The 17,445-nt window shown below is 42.6% G+C and overlaps 1 protein-coding gene across 1 annotated transcript in view; it reads right to left on the bottom strand.

Moving 5' to 3' along the window:
* Positions 1-1,716: 1,716 nt before the first annotated feature.
* The window catches only part of PRPF6 (pre-mRNA processing factor 6), a 33,968-nt gene continuing 18,239 nt past the window's right edge, over positions 1,717-17,445 (bottom strand). The window contains exons 14-21 of the mRNA XM_048819635.2: positions 16,415-16,553; positions 15,231-15,350; positions 13,713-13,889; positions 12,388-12,521; positions 11,640-11,731; positions 7,407-7,521; positions 5,044-5,170; positions 1,717-3,242 (exon numbers count right to left, since the gene is read on the bottom strand). Coding sequence (XP_048675592.1) covers positions 3,090-3,242; positions 5,044-5,170; positions 7,407-7,521; positions 11,640-11,731; positions 12,388-12,521; positions 13,713-13,889; positions 15,231-15,350; positions 16,415-16,553 — 1,057 coding nt within the window. The 3' untranslated portion in view covers positions 1,717-3,089. The remainder of the gene's footprint in view (positions 3,243-5,043; positions 5,171-7,406; positions 7,522-11,639; positions 11,732-12,387; positions 12,522-13,712; positions 13,890-15,230; positions 15,351-16,414; positions 16,554-17,445) is intronic.

Here is a 17,445-nt window from a genome sequence, read left to right as displayed (position 1 = left end):
AGACATGTTTATTGTGCTCTATGTGCCCATAAATCAAATTTACAGGTTCAAAAATCCATTTTCAAAATTTTAAGACATCTAAAAACATTAAGCTGGTAAAGGGAAGGGTCCATTTTAAAAAAATAAGCATCAACATTTAAGGGCCTTTTGAAAGATAAGGTGAAAGGCAGAAACACTGGGTGGCAAGAGGAATTTCATGCTCTCAAAGAAACAAATCCACATGCTGGTACATCGCCCTCACATCGTGATGCTTTCAATACCCCATTCTGTGCCTCAGCACTGGGAGAGAGAGTACATTTACCCTGAAGGGTGAATTTGTGTATTAGTATGTTGCTACATTTTATGCTCTTTAAATTAGGGAAAGTTCACTCCAATATCACACAAAGCCTTAATGAACGGCCTTTGTGTTGGGAACAAAGCAAGGGAAGGGGAGGATGGAATTCAGCCCTCAACCAATGGGCAGGGATGCACTGTGGAGGTCAGAGTCCTAATCCTACAACCCTATCTGGGAGTTTCCCAGACATTGGAGCCAACAGCCCTTCCCCAGCCCATTTCAAAGCAGAGTGTTAAAAACCTCACTGTGTTCCCTCCAACACAGCCTCACTGCAGGACTTAAGTGCCATATAGGGCTTCACAGGTCCTCGGTACCTGGGTGACCGTGAAGCCCAAGCTTGCTGCCCTGATTACTATTGTATGTAGATTGTCTAGCACATTTCCAGTACTATGGCACTTTCCAACCAAAAGGAACAGTCCCCTCCCCTTACCACCTAAGATCTTACCACCTAGAGAGACAAAGGACAGATGAAAAGACAGGGAAGGGATACCACCAATAAGCAGAGGGGTCAGGATAGGCCCCACAGGTACTCAATATGTAAATGCCATTTGTTAATATATGCAGTAGCCATATTGGTCCCAGGATATTAGAGAGACAAGGTGGTCGAGGTAGTATCTTTTATTGGACCAACTTCCGTTGCTTTAAGCTTGTCTCTCTCACCAACAGAAGTTGGTCCAATAAAGCATTACCTCACCCACCTAGTCTAATTTGTTAACAAATTTTTTCAAGCTGACCCTCTGCAGAACATTAGTTTGACCCAACTCTGGGAAATCCTACTTAAACTATCCCCTTATCTATACCCTCCCCATCCCAACCAACAAATGCTCCTGTCCTCTCTCAGTACGGTTAACCCAGACTCAGACTCAGCCCCTGCATCCCCCATGCAGAGAACCTTCACTCTCCCTCTGCATCAGTCCCCATTCTCCAGCGACGGAAGGAAAGTCACTGTTGGTGGTGGAGAATCTCTTGGGATACTGGAGGTCTTCCCTCTTCATGCTGCTTGCCCTAACAGCTGCAGGCCTGAGCCTTTGAAAGCTTACAAGCCCACAGCACACCAATGCGGTATACTTTTCTTAATGAAGGTGCAATTGCACATGTTCTCACCAGATACCTGAGAGAGAACACATGGGTTTCATTTCGCATTTATAAACCTGGAAGAAAAACTTTCATCAAGAGTGGCCACTTCTTAAACAATGTGGCACTTAAAGCAAAAGAACATGAGAAAGCTTGGCAGACAGATACATTCCTCACAGGGGCACCATTGTAAGGAGTGTAGCTGGCCTTTTATAGGATACCCACCCACTAGTCAGATCCAACCACCCTGCATTTAGTCTTTGACACGCAACAGTCAGTGCAATGGAGGAAATGGTGGTCAAATAGAATTCAAAGCAGAACACAAGACAGTTGTATTTTATAGCATCCCATTACATCTGTACAGTTTTCCAGGCAAGTGACAGGTTTTCTTCAAGCAACATTCTATGATGATACATACTTAAAAAAAATCACTATATCCTAATATACAAATGCTATTAAATGAAGTTGGAGACATTTGTATCTTTCAGTTGGTGAAGAAAATAGACACAATCTCTCTGGAGGACATTTCTTTTCACTCAAAGGAGGATCAAGAGACCGAAAGTCACCCCTTTGGGTCAAAAAATGGCACTGCTCATAGGTTTAGAAAACCTTACTCATGAACCTAAGACAACTTACAGGGGCTACAGACACAGAGATAATCTATGTGCTCCAAGATCATCCCAGCAACAAGCTAGTTTCTCCATTTGAGTTTGGAGAAGTTTTTCATATCCATCCATCCTGGAGGTCATCTTTAGTTGCTAAAGCACATGGCTTCTTAATGGTTCTAAGAATAAAGATTTTTTCTTTAGAGAGCCTCAAGTTGTTTTTACCATGTTGTTTTAACACTACTGCTGTAGTATTACAGTGAAATTATTCTATTAAAATAATATGCTTACATTATACATTTAAAAATTAGAGAAAATATCACTAAAAATAGGTTCTGGTTATTGAATTTCACAAAATGCTCAATTATGAATAGTTTTCCACAAAAATCTGACCAGGATTCTACCCCAAAAGTTGAGGAGGTAGTTCCAGTCTAGTTTTGTCACACCAAACACACATTTTTGCCTTCCATTTCTGCCACCATGCCCTTCTTTCCACCCCAAAATTCCAGGCATGTCTTCCACCGATTATTGTTCTTTGGTTCCTCTATTTACTTTAAGCCTCAGTATGTTTAAATATCAAGGAGACAGCTTTGTTGACAATGAGTCATCATTAAATGGGCCAAACACCAAGATACTGAAGGCCTGGCTGACAGGAAGAGAACTCGTGCCAGGGAAGACACCAGAGGAGTTGCAAGTCATCAGAAAGTGATCAAGTAATAATTAAGGTTTGAATTTACAGAATGGGTTCACACATCCGAATGAGAATGCCTATCAAACCTATGCAAAATTACTCAGCACCACCACCTGCCAGCAATGTTCACAGAAGACACCATAACACAAATGTATCTGATTATGCCACACCAACGACGTCAATGTGCAGTCTCAAGGGCTACCGCAGAAGTGGAAGGGACTGTCTCCTCATCTTAATATTTTTTTTGGAAAACCAGGGGTCCTCCTTTGTTCCACCAACTTCCTTCATTCACTCTACGCAATTGTGTTGCTGGCAGGGTTGGAAACGTATAGCAAAGGGGCCCGTGTCCTCCAGGGGTGATTGATGCAGCTGAACACAGCATACTCTAGAAGGCATTTTTAATTTTGGCTGCCACAACGACTAGGATCTCTCCAATTTTCTTCTGCCAGTTCTCTATGTCCTTGGACACTTCACACCACAGCTCTCCATGGCGGGGCTCAGCATTCTCACAGCGCTTTTTCACCTCTTCCTGCTGCTCCTATGGAGGAAGGAAAACAACAGGCTGGGACTACCTTAATCCCCCAATTCTTTCCCCTAGCTGAGCAAGAAGGTCTTCAGATCCTACCGTTCCTCCTAACGCACTGGTACATTGGGCCTATACAAACCATTAAAAAAAGAAAAAGCGGTGGAAATCAGGGTTAGGAATAACTGAAGGTTAAAGATTGGCAGAAATAGCAACTGTTCTGCTTTGCAAAGCAGCCCAATGGCTGACAAACTATTTTTGGTTTTCCACCGTCTACCTTTCCCCACATTCTTTACATAGTTGCTCTTCACAGAATCTAAGATTTGTGGTGAGAGAACACACAAAAACAGATATTTTGCGGAGTTATGAATCTAATACGGTGCTCTATAGCCTAGTCTTAGTAGGCTGCCAGACAATGAAACCGTTTCCCTAATCACAGTTCAGGCAGAATCAAAGCAACTGTGGTGGACGCTTTCCTTGTGTTGCCTAAACACATCACGCATATCGAGGGGGACTCATCTCCCTGAAGCTGAGAAGTCTCACATCAGCTCAGTACCAGGTTTCTCATGAGCATTACATAGGAACTGCCATACTGGATTAGAACAATGGTCCATCAGATCTGATATGCTACTTCCAACCGCAACCCATATAGATATTTCAGAGGATGGGATAAAAACCCTCATAAGGGGCAATTATCCAGCAACACCTATAGGGAAGCTTCTTACTAACCCCAAGCAGCTAGCGGATGGCTTACGCCTTGAAGAATGAAGGTTGATCTCATACATTTTTGTATCTGCTAATGTAACTGTGGATGGCCAAGACAGGCTGCCAACTGTGTCGCATTCTTTGTGGTGGTTTTTTTTGTGATATTCACTCCTGGTGGACTGAGTGGAAATACTATCTTTGGAGGACCACACAGAAAAATTAGTGTGCGTGGGGTCAGTGCTCAACAATGCATATTTTACTGCAGCTATTATTGGGGTAGCAGTTTCTAATTTTTAAAATCTATATTATTTTTCCATGCTGTGATATCTAGTGAAATTGGTAAAGGAACACCAGAGCGCGCATGTAGAGAGAAGTGCATATTCGGCCTAAACGTACAAGAGCTGTGGCATTGCTAACTGATCCTGAAGAATCCCCCATCCTCTGCTTCAAAAGCAGAAACTACACACTTCAGTTTAAGAGTAGATGTGCAATGGCAGTGAGCATTCAAGATGGTATTTGGCTTGACAATTACCATTTCCTGCAGAACCACATAGAGAACACAGATGGGGTACACTAGACTTACAGTTGCTCTGATCTATAATCAAACACTAGGCTTGCACACAATTGTTTCCCAGCCACATAAAGCTGTCTGTAAAGATACATAACCTTTTTTGTTTAGAGCTTTGAGATAGCTGTTCTGAAAGGTTCTGGATTCATAAAATGATTAAGTCATTTGTAGGTTTACATTTTCCTTTTGTAAAGGCAGTCAGTTGGCAATTTCTGAAGGTGAAATCTAAAAAGTAATTCCATCTATTAACAATGCTGGTTTTAAAAACATCACGTTTTAAGTCACACTGCTCATAATTATCTAGTTAGCAAAAGCAGTCTCAGCCTCTCACTCCTCAGGCCAAGTGTAATGCAGAGCAACGCACTCTCTGCTAGGAACAGGGTGCCCTTAACGGCTGAGCAGTAATTCCTGTTGCTGATTAATCTGTAGTGACGATGGGCTGCAAAAACAGTCCTGTTAGCCAGCGGAAGATGGGATGGGCACGCCACACCACTCCCCAGGAGGTCACGGCTTCTTTCTAGAGAGAGAGACACACTCTCTTACCTCAGTGCCATGCTGGAGCTCGAATTTGTAAAAGAAAGCCCAGGCATCCCCCAGGTCTGAATCTATCTTCACTGTCCGATGGAACCATTCTCGGGCCTTGGTTATTTTACGCTCGCTCCAGAACAACCTGTTGTGGGAAGGAAAGAGAGAAAAGCAGAAGTGGGCAGTTGGCAGGTCACTCTCTACTTGCAGAGACAACTGGTCATCTGACACGGTTTAAAAAGTTCAGCTCTTGGCTCTCCCAGAACAAAGGGGGCAGCTATGCAAAAGAGATCCTTCTGCTTGGGAAGGTGGAAGAGGGACTACAGAGGTGAAATGGAACACCCACTGTTTCCTTGCTGATTGCTGAGTCTAAAAGGGTAAATTAGCCCCCAACCCAAAAAGGAAGCAGGTGGGAGAGTCAGATGTTCTGAAGAAAGAATGTTATTACTTTCTTGAAACCCAGACAGAATCTTCCTCCCTCATTTGCTTATTGTCAGTCAATCATGCTGCCCCAAAGTCAGAAAATGACAGGATTAGGCAGGCAATCTTATCTCCCACCCCCACGTTCTTAATGTTTTGAGATGATCTTGTAGCGATCTAACAAGCTATGTACAATCTTTAGATATTTGGAGCTTATTTAAGTCCTGTACCTACAGAAGTGTGTCCAGATTTACGAAGGCCAAACTCTAAAGCAGAACCCATCGTACCGTGCATGTATATAGTGAAATACTAAAATCTACTGAAACAGATGTACATTGAAAATCTATTTCAATGCAAAAGGGTAGGAGTGGGATTTAGATGTTTAAACCCAACTTTTGCACTCACATTGCCTGTCACCATTTCTAAAATTTTCTCATGAATTTCAAAACTTCTCCCCCCAAGAACTACTCAACTGTGTCAATATTTTATGGGTTTGGTTTCTGTACATCAAATAGAGTTCAATTAAAACTAGCGAGGTCTTTATGAATAGGAGGCTGTGTGATTGGCTAAGCTGCTAAGTTGTATAATTTTATGGTTTGATAACATGATTGATTTTTAAGCCTTATGATACTCTTGATTGTTCGGTGTTAGATAAACCGTGATTTAAAGAGCATGAACACTGATAGGAAACAGACAAAACACCTGCAAAGTAACAATTTGCAGTAACTTATTTACTTTTAACAAAAGCTCTTCACAATCATGTTACAGCCCTAGGTATCAGAGATACATACATAAGACTCATTATGGGAGGCGGAAGCAACTTGTGCTGGGTTTAGTTTAGCTACTAAATAGTCTGAGGCTGTACCAGAAAGGGCCTGGAACCAGTTTCCCTAAAGCGAAAGTTAAAATTCTTCTCCTTTGCCGACAAATCTGAACAAGTCAGCTGTCATTGTCTGGCAGACCCTAGTGCCACAGTAACTGGAGTGAATCCTGTATGATTTGCTTTGGCTTACAAGAAAAGTTGTGAAAGAGTTGGGCACTGTTTTACACACTTCCTCTATTAAACTCTTCTGGTATTTACAAAGAAAAAACAGCTGGTTTCAATCACTATTGCACTAAAATCAGCCCTGCACTTGAATGGAGGCCCTTAACATAAAAGAACAGGAAAAAAGCCATGAAGCACAGTGTATTAAAGTACTAGTCCTTCAACATTCGATAACTCAAAATTTGGTCTAGGCAACAAGAGAAAAAAGGTATTTTAGTCTTGTTTCAATTCCTAAATGGACATTTTCCTGCTTCACAGAAGCAAATTCAGCACAATTGGCAGCTTATACACAGGAAATGCCCAAAATGAAACAGCATGGGATGACGGAAGCAGAGCTGGAAAAGCAGAATACAGCAGGTCAAGATTATGGGCCACTGGCAGAATTTGGAGACTAAGAGGGCAGGCGGGGAAGAGACGGAGTTTAAATAACCTGTCCACATTAAACTGGCACAGTGGCCAGCACAAGCAGCCCCATGCTTCCATGGGCATGAACAACATATCCTAAAAAGTAAAAGCAATGACAGCTTGTCTTCAAGTCTTTGTCAAAGTTATGTACCAAGGTATCTCCTGCTAGTGATGTTTTCAGTGTACATAAACCTAACACTAGAACAGATCTCAGCATGAATCCACTGTGTTCCCCACTGTACTCCTACACTTCCTAGCTGACATTAGTACTCTGAGAAAAGGCAGACAGCTTGTGTTCAACCAAGCGAAAGAAGCTGATCTGCACTGATGCTCTGAGGCAGCTACACAGATGCATCAGTTGTTCCTGGATTTGAGGCATATCAATACTGTATTGAAGCAAGACCACGTGATACCGATCTGCAGCAGTGTTTTTGTTGTGTATGTGACCTCAACTTGTGTACAGAGACAAAATGTCTATTTTTATTTAATTAAAATAGGAATAGCTACTCACTTGGCTACAGCCAACAGGACGTGAGGGTCGTGCTCACACTTCTTCAAGGCATCCACACTTTTGGTCTTTCGCTGTGGTCTTGCCTCAAGGAAAATTGCTTCTGACCATAGGATTCCTAAAAACCAAATAGGAAGATTCCAATTTTTGTTAAATCACAGATTAAAAGGCCACATTACCAAGAATAACGAGTATGATAGAAGCTTAAATCCAGAATGGAGTGTCTTTACTGTCTCAGACTTTCAGGCCAGAAGGGACCATCATGATGATCTAGTCTGACCTCCTGCATACGGCAGGCCACAGAACCTCACCCACCCACTCCTGTAGTAGGCCCATAACTTCTGGCTGAGTTACTGAAGTCCTCAAATCTTGATTTAAAGACTTCAAGATACAGAGAATCCACCACTTACTCTAGTTCAAAACAGCCAATGACCCATGCGTCTCACTCTGAAGAGGAAGGCAAACTCCCTCAGGGTCTCTGCCAATCTGACCTGGGGAAAAATTATTTCCCAACCCACATATGGCAATCAATGAAACACTGAGCATGTGGGCAAGAACCACCTGCCAGACACCTGGGAAAAAATTCTTTTTAACTCAGAGCCCTCCCCCTCTAGTGTCCCATCTCTGGCCAGTGGAGATATTTGCTAATAGCAGTCAGGGATGGGCCATAGGCCTTTGTAGGCAATCACACCATCCCCTCCATAAATTTAGCAAGCTCAGTCTTAAAATAAGTTAGGTTTTTTGCCCCTACTACTCCCCTTGGAAGACTGTTCCAAAACTTCACTTTTCTGATGGTTAGAAACCTTCATCTAATTTCAAGCCTAAACTTATTGATGGCCAGTTTATATTCATTTGTTCTAGTGCCAATGTTGTCCCTTAACTTAAATAATTCCTCTCCTTGCCTGGTGTTTATCCCCCTGATGTATTTATAGAGATCAATCATATCTCCCCCTCTACTTCGTTTTGTTAGGCTCAACAAGCCAAGCTCCTTAAGTCTCCTCTTGTAAGATAGGTTATCCATTCCTCTGATCATTTTAGTAGCCCTTCTCTGCACCTGTTCCAGTTTGAATTTGTCTTTCTTAAAGACAGGAGACCAGAACTGCACACACTATTCCAGATGAGATCTCGCCAGTGTCTTGTATAATGGTAACAACACTTCCCCATCTCTCCTAGAAATACCTTGCCAGATGCATCCTAGGATTGCATTAGCCTCTTTCACAGCCGCATCATATTGGTGCTTCATAGTCATCCTGTGATGAACCAACCTAATGCTCAAATAGCTCTTACCAAAACTCACTAACTTTGTACTGAATGTTTCTTTATTTTGTGCTCTGCAGTATCAGCTGCTATTCCCTGAGTACTGAGACTCCAGCTTTGAAGAGTTTCCACAATACACACTCTTAGCTTTCCATTTTTTTTGGTACTTCATACACTAGGTATGTGCCGGTCCCAAAGACTTTCAGCTGAGACCACCACACAATGGGAACAGTGCAATATAGAACTATCCTCAAACCTCTTCTGGAGACCCTGCATCATGCAACACACGATTGGTGTTATGTGGTGGCCATTGGCCATTTATGGATGCATCTGTAAGCAATGTTTGAACACGGTTATCCCACAAGTGCAGGTAAATGTTTTAATTGTACAGACAAATCACATGCATTTGCCTACATACTAATTCAATTAATTCATGAGTGCCAAAAGGTGGGATACACTCATCAGCTTTCCAGTGGTTAGCATGAAGGGATAAACGGTCTGATGAAACTTTCCACAGTTCTCTTCATGCACACAGTATATTTCCCAACACCACTGCCAACAAATTATTAGAAGCAAAGCTAAAATGCCTTGAAAATATATACATTTCTAGTAGTCTGCTATGAAGGGGGCACTTAGTATGAAAATAATAGACCACACTAAGTCATTATTGGCAGATTGGCGGTAGCTAAACTTGAACCTGGTCTATACTACAAAGTTTTGCCAGCAGAGTTGTTGGCTAGGAGTCCGGGGGAGGGTGGAAATCACACCCCATAGCCAACACAGTTATGCCACCAACACCCTGGTGTAGATGCAACGATGCTGACAGAAGAATGAGCTGGAGCAGCTATGCCTGCAGAAGAAGAACTTCTGCCAGCTTATACTGCATCTGCCCTAGAGAGCTCTGCATCTGCACTAGAGAGACAAGCCCATAGTGAACAACCCGGACCAAAAAGGTAACCAAATCTCTCAGATAGGCAGGAGTGAAATTGTTGAGTATGTAATTTTAATTGTACGGGACACACTACATCTATCTCTTCAAAGTGAATATGACAGGTAATTACCCTCAGGAGGAAAAACATTAAGAAGCTATAAAACATACCACCTAGAAGTAGTTGGAAGAGTTTGATGAAGAACGCTGAAGTCCTCCCAATGATCCTTACTGTACACTGCTGCCAAACAGGCCAATTACAGGAGGCCCAGAAAAACTGCTCTAAATGCCCACAGAACTTTAAGGTTACACATCCCCAGAGAATTTTTCTTTCATTGCCAAAAGCTGAAAAGGAAATCTGCTCAAAGGAGCATGAAATCTTCTGGTTCACATGTCAGCCAGCCACACCTGTGGAACACTCTCAATCTATGAAAATCTTTAGAAGTCTTACATCTGTCAGGATTCCATCAGGTGGTTCAGAGCAATAGCTTCCTGTAAGTGGTAGCCATGTATGCATCATAGGTAAGGATACGATTCTGTCACGGATATTTTTAGTGAAAGTCATGGACAGGTCACAGGCAATAAACAAAAATTCATGGAAGCACTGACCTGTCCCTGACTTTTACTCAAAACATCCCTGACAAAATGGGGAGGGAGGAGGGTCCAGCACTCTGCCCCCCTGCCTGGGAGCTGCAGGGCCGTTGGGGGTGAGGGGAAGGGTTCAAGCGGTGGCAGTTGGGGAGCTGTGGGGGGGCCCGTCAGCAGTAGTGGCCAGGGAGCTCTGGGGTCCCCGTGGTGGCTGGGAGCTGCGGGGGGGCCCACCGCCATCCACGAGGCTCGGCTGCTGAGGCAGTCCCCTGCTGCTTGCAGCAATTGGTCAACTGCAGGGCCCCCAATGTCACGGAGACTCTGGAAGTCATGGATTCTGTGACTTCCACGACCGCTGTGACATAATCGTAGCCTTAACCGTGTGTGTGTGTATATACACACACACACACACTCTCTCTCTCTCTCTCTCTCTCTAACTTTGTTCTGATTTCACTGATCGTTTAGAGCAAGAATTTTCCCTTTGTCTCTTTCAGGGCTTCCCTTTACTTGCAGGGTATATTTGTACCAGTGTAGAAAAGTCCATGACCTGACCATGTGTTTTATGACTATTGTGGTATTCCACAACAGGGGGAAAAAAAGATCCTTAAAATAAAAAGCTTTTCTTCCTCAAGATTATTTACCTATGTAGTTGCTACAGGGCTGTTATACAATTGTGACTAGGAAGAGAACTCAGCAATCATGAATGGCAGGGAAGGAGGTTCAGGACGAAATACTTCTATGTGGTTCATGCTACAAAAATGTTCAGAAACTCTTGACCTAGTGGGAGGGTGGGAGTCAGAACACTTGCATTCTAGTCCTGGCTCCAACACCGATCTGCTGTGTTATCCTTAGCAAGTGCACACAATTAGTTTTCCCCATCTATAAAATGGAGATAGTATTTATCTATCCCATGGAAGTGTTGTGAAGGTGCCGACAAGCTACGATATAAGGAATTCTTATGAGTGCACATCTCGTAATGGAAGATGCAAAGAAATCTCATAATTTTTCCACTAAATCATACCCTGCTGAATAGTTCTACTGCACAAATGATCTCTGTTAACCCAGAGTGCTTTCATTCAATCCCAGAACTTATCACCTCTTTTAAACAGGAGACATCAGTTTAGTTCTCAGAGGAAAAAAAAGTTACCCATGTCCAAGATACTCTCTCAGGAAACCAGGAACCACAAACTGGACACAGGCCTGATATCACAATCCAAGCAACACTGCAGAAAAACTGAACCACCTGTGAACAATCCATGCCCTTTTCTTCAGGCAAGAGTCAAGACCTCTAACAGATCTGCAACACTTCTTCTGAAGAAGGAAATTACCACCTCCTACAGCATATCATAATCTGACCGGTACATAAGATGACATGTCTAGTAGAAACATCTTAGAGAGATGAGGAACCCTCTTATCCACCAAGCAAAAATAACTGGATTTCAGAAAAATCAGCTCCTCCTTACCTGAGTTGGGACATTCCTGCAATGCCTTGGCCATCAGCGTATTAGCAATGTTCTTTAGTCCAGCTCTGTATTCTAATCGCACGGACTCTAACCTGGTGTGGAAAAGATAGCATTGTCAACATCTCAATTCAGTATCTAAGAAAGCAGGAGCCCACCAGTGAGACATTTCATTTGAAGGACATGGGATTTGTTAAGAACACATCTACCAGTGCTCTCTGCACAGCTTCCAGGAGACTAATTTTGCTCACTCTCATAAGCTCATTGGGCTAAATGTGTTCAGTAGGAAATCATGGAAGAATCAATGACTATTATAATTTTTCCGTCCCCTGGGTTAAGAGACAATTGTGACCTTTATTTTATAACTGTCATCTTAGATAAAAACATTTAGAGGAGACTGAATTAACATGGAAAAGGAAAGACCTGGTTTCAGAACGTTAGTTTAAATTAATCTACAGTTTCCATTAAAAGAAAACAGCTGGCAACCAACTGCATTCCCCAAACAAGTAACATGATGGCAGCTGTGTCCTAGAAGAGCCCCCCAGAGGACTGCAGGTATTCAGAAGGGAATTGTTGTCCCCAAAGCAAAAGAGTGAAATACCCAGGATTTCCTTCTGGCTATATGCGATAATTTGGATAGAGAATCCATGCTTGGATGGCAGGAGGTTGGGGAAGGGTGAAAGGTGGTCAGCATAAAAAATACATTGCCCTTATTGTTCATGTGTACTCAGTTCAGCTCTACACTACTCACCAGAGGTCTGGATTCTTTGGATTCTTCAAGCGAGACTTCTCCAAGATGGCTCTTGCTCTGGTCAGTTGCCCAACTTTCTCCTCCAGCCTGGACAGCAAGAGCCACAGGGGCGTGGAATGGGGGCACTTCTTCAACTGTTTAAAAGAAAGCAAACAAACCATGGTTTGGGGCAACAGGGAGAGATGACAATGGGGAGTTTATAGAATTGACTACTTTTTATGCCAAAGCTGCAGAGCAACTTCCAGAGAAGCGAATCCTTAGTGAAACTCTGAAGTATGGGGAGAAGGGGGAAATGTGAGTCACTGGTGTCACTTGATATTTTTCACAGCCTTTCTGGTGAGTTTTATGATAGGAATCCCTGTGAAAAATAATTTTTTGTCTTGTCTCTTGAAGTTCCAGGGGAAAAAAAGGGCAATGCACTGTATATTACTGAGCTGCCTCATGGGTGTATTCAAAATCTGTGTCGCCTTGAGATGGAACATAAAGTGCTGCATCAGCAGAGGAGAACATGGCATCCAAATTTAGGTTTCCTTTGACTTTAAGGGACTTTAGGCCACTTTTAGCCTCCAATTACTAACATGTCTCCAAGTCAGTTTCATGGCTAATTTTAAGAGCATTCACTCTCTTATTCCACATCACTCCCAAGACGTGCCCCAAATATATTTGGGGTATATGGCAGCATGCACCTTTTTGGTGGCTAATGAATCTCTTTGGACTACATAAGCTCTCTCCTTGCACTTTGTTCCTCATAAAACCTACCAACGGGTACTTTTTTTGCTTTGGTAGCCATTAGAATATTGAATAGAAAAAGTAAATATTTTAAAGGGGAGCTTGAATTCCCCCTCCCCCCAATCAAGAACAAGCATATGGCCAGCTTCCTCTTAACATTGTCAATACAACTGAAAGAATAGGTAACTCGGTTATAGCATAACCATAGTCAATCTACTTGGATGTGTGGTTTGATGTTTATACTACAGAGCATGAATGTGTGGCGAAGAAGAGATTAGCCTCTCATTTTACACAGACAAATCTGAATGCACCAAATACATGTAACTTGGAAGGATCTTGGAATGAATATTACTCTAGTGGAGGATAAATTCTATCCAGAGACTCTGGTTTAGATGTTCATACTTTGCTCAACCTCTTCACCTAGCTATTCCTATGTGATCATTCTACCATTTTAGCAAGATGTCAGCATCCAGCCTACCAGTTTGCCAGGGACAGATTCCTACAAGTTATGGCTTTTGCTTTGAGGAAGACAGTCAATACACAATTTCCTCATACTGGAGGCATGAAAGCAGAGATGGAATCATATCCATTCTTACCCCTTGATTATAGGCTTCCCGAGCTTTTTCTATTAGCTCATCTTGCTCCTCGATCTGCCCTTTCATCATCCACAGCTTGGGGAAGTCTTCATAGTGCTTCAGGGCTTCCTCACAGAGTTCCTGGGCAGCAGCAATGTTCCCAAGCACCCATTCCAATTTCACTGATTTCATAAAGACCTAACACCAGACAAGAAGGTACTTTATCATTAGCAGTTATTGATCCAGTAACATATCAATGCAGTGGATTCCTTGTTCCACAAACATACAGCTATTACATTAGCAGACTAGGAACAGACTTCTGAAAACAGGAAAATTAAGGCTAAAAAAATTCTGGAAGTCAGCAACAGCTAGAGATCAACACAAAAGTTATCCAGGAGCTGGAACAACATGATCAAACTTAACCTTTGCCGCAACTATAAGCAGAGTGCATATAAGTGATATTAAAGAAGTATTCCAGGCACAAATATTTAGGCAGTAGAAGAGCATATGAACATGAGTTTGCTCACCGGCTTTCCTACCACACCCCACTTTCCTTTACCAGGTCTCTACCACAGTTGTAAATGTGGCTCCCAGGACCTCTTTCCCTCCTTCCCCACACTCCAAAGCTCTGAACTAGAAGGCTAAGGACTGCCACATACTGCTTGCAATTCTTTGCTTTACCATTTAGAAGGGCCATTGTTGAGAGGTAATGTGCTTCTTGCTGGTCCAGATTGTGAAAGACTAAAACCAAAAATCAAATACAGACTGCAAGACATTTAGATACTATTAGCTTCCCACATCTTTGAACACCCCCAATAGCCCACGCAAGGAGCAACAGCATCGAATCTGACATACGAAAGTTTCACAACCCTGACTGCCAGGTAGAGAGGAATGTTGAAAAGATCAAGGATGAGGGGTAAATTTTTTAAATTAAATTTTGCTTTACTTGCCCTATTACAAAGACTAGATCTATTTTCTTTGAGGGGTGCGGTGGGAGGCTGTTTTAAAATGGCCCAGTTGAAAATTGGCAAAATAACTTCTGCCTACACATAATATTGCTAGCTAAATCCTACGGATTGACACACCAGTGTAGTTTTATATCACAAACCAGAAGAGTCTGGCCTTTTAGATAACATGCCTGTACTAGGAACTCAAAAAAATATGCATTAGAAAGTCTTCCCTACAAATAGGATAGTTTCATTTTTAAACGTGAGAAATGAAATGCAAGACATGCTTTATGTAACATGTCTATTACATAAACTGTCCACTGTAACTGGGAATTTCTTGACCTTTGCCATCTGTGTAACATTCTAAAGTTTTATTTGATCCTAGTCTTTTTTCTCCATAATACGTTTACTTCATGTTGCAATGCGCTGGGGAAGCACTTTAACAAATCACTCATGTCCCGGCAAAGCACAAATAGCAGGATGCCATCTGCCAAGTCTCTGGGGCCAGGAAAGTGAAGGAACTTCCTCTTCTTCCCACCCCTCTCCCCCACATCAGAAGAAGACTGTCGTTCCACCCATCACATGTTCTTACTCTGGCTGTGGGGGCACTGCTACGCGCTTTTGCCAGTAATCTCCTCGCTCTTTCATATTCGTTGTTTTCAGACTCCAGCTTCACAGCAGCCAGCCAGATCTCTTCACTGTTGGGATTGGCCTACGAGAACAGAGTGAAATATATACTCTGATTCATCAGAAGATTTAATCCTTTGTTTGGTTCAGATTAAAACTGTAATCAGGCCCTTGTCAATCTGCACCAGGATTCTTTCAGCTCAAGCTCTTCCCAATCATCTATGGCCTTTTAAGGTTACAAAGAGTTCTCCCAAACAGACCCACAATCCAAGGATCTACGCCAGTTTAGGAATTGGACGTTTAATTTCTAAACTGCACAGAAGAGTTGGTCCTTGAACCTTCTTCTGAACCACCAATTACAGTGAAAAGATTATAACGCTGACGCAGGGACTTTTTTTTTATTACCCCTGAACACAGTGCCTGGCAAAATGAACCCTTGATCCCTGACTGGGGTCTGTAAGTGCTCCTGCAATACAAAATAACTTCAGGGCATCAATGTTGGAAAAGGTTCAGAGCTCTAAGAACAATTAAAAATTCCAAGAACCTAGCTGTGGAATCAAAAATCAGTCACCTCCAGTAAGAACAAGTCTCTGCTGTCATTCAGTTTTACTACCACTCTGCTCTGGAGGCCCCACTCTCCTCAGCATCAGCACTATGGAGCTCCCCACTCCTTTCAGTGTCTAGAAGATAATTTCCTTCATTATGCAGTAGGCTGACTATATTGGTCCAGGCTACAGACAATTACAGGGGGCAAATAGGAGGGCACTGCACTATCTGTGGGTATGATCCTGGTTCTGGAACCCAAACCTGTACATTTCAATGAATGGAGGAAGTAGACTAATTCATCCAGAGGAACCTGCTGATAGTGGGGAGACTGCTAATCGGAGAAACTGGGCTGGGAGTGGCAATTTTGAAAGGGTTGCAGTCTACTGGGTTCCTTCCAGCCTGTTTCTCTTTTCTATCTGGGAAACACAGAAACAAAAAGGAATGTGAGTTTTGCCATTTTGAAAGGCTAACTTTGCTGCTGCGGGAGCTCAGAGCCCTCTCTAGAAAGGACCTACTCACTTGCTTTGCTCTGTTCCACCCTGGCAGTAATTAATTTATGCATCTGTCAAGTGCTCAAGTCTGTTAAATGAAGGCTACACCCACCTGGAAAGCCAGGGCCAAAATGCTTCTGGCTGCAGGCACATCTCCAGCCAGCCACTTTGATTTGGCTCCCATGAGCCACAGCACTTCTGCTTTAGGACAGTGAGCCACCGCTCTCTGCAAGAGAGCCTCCAGCGATTCCCTGAAACGAGAAAATGTGAGCTACGATAACTCGAAGGCACAGCTATAAAGCTGAAGTGCCAGACCCTACTTCAATTATTACTCGATGTTATAAATAGTTATTGTTGCAAAGTCCAATGCTGTAAACTCTGATAAATCATGTCATAAGGAGAAGGGGATGGGTTCTTTTTCCATGAAGTTTCTAAAATCAACTTCTGAAAAGGGCTCGACAAAAAATGAATCGTTGTTAAGACACCATCATTTGAAGCAAGGGTTTATGGAGAGACCTCATATACAGCTTGTGTGTCTTGGAAAGTGCTGTTCAGCCCAACAGTAAACCGTACTACATATGGGGGCAACTGACGAAGAAGTCTTTTCCAGCAGTATCAGCTGAAGTAGCCTGGATCACACTGATAAGAAGTTATGTTTTCAGTAGAGTAAAAGTTTATATTACAAGTGAAATGCGGGGGTAAAAGTCAGTCACCACGAGGAAACTTGAAAGGCAACTGACAGCAGTGGAGGAAAAAACAAACAAATGTGCTGAGAAAGCACTCAAACATTAAAAGTTAAGTCTCAGATCCCGCAATCAGTTACATCTGAGTAGTCTCATTGGCTTTAATGGGATTACTTGCGAGTGTGTATGTGTTTGTAGGATTGTGGCCACAGGCCCTTACAAGTTTAGCCCCTCTTCCAAGCTTTCTAAGGAGAAAATATTAGATGCATGTGACACAGCACAAGCTTTAGATATACTATCTGCAGTGGCTTTTCTTTTCTTTTTAAATTTAAGTTCAAGAGTGATCTTAATCAGAACAGTTATCTGATACAAATTAGCAAACTTTGTAATTAAAACCTGACGGAGGGCCTCCCTGCACACACACTGGCTCACTGACCACCCAGTGTACTTGGAGAAGTTT

This window comes from Caretta caretta, chromosome 13, assembly GCF_965140235.1.
Source record: "Caretta caretta isolate rCarCar2 chromosome 13, rCarCar1.hap1, whole genome shotgun sequence".
In the NCBI taxonomy this organism is placed as follows: domain Eukaryota; kingdom Metazoa; phylum Chordata; order Testudines; family Cheloniidae; genus Caretta; species Caretta caretta.
The sequence above is the reverse complement of the archived record's forward strand: the minus strand, read 5'-3'. Positions and strand labels throughout refer to the sequence as shown.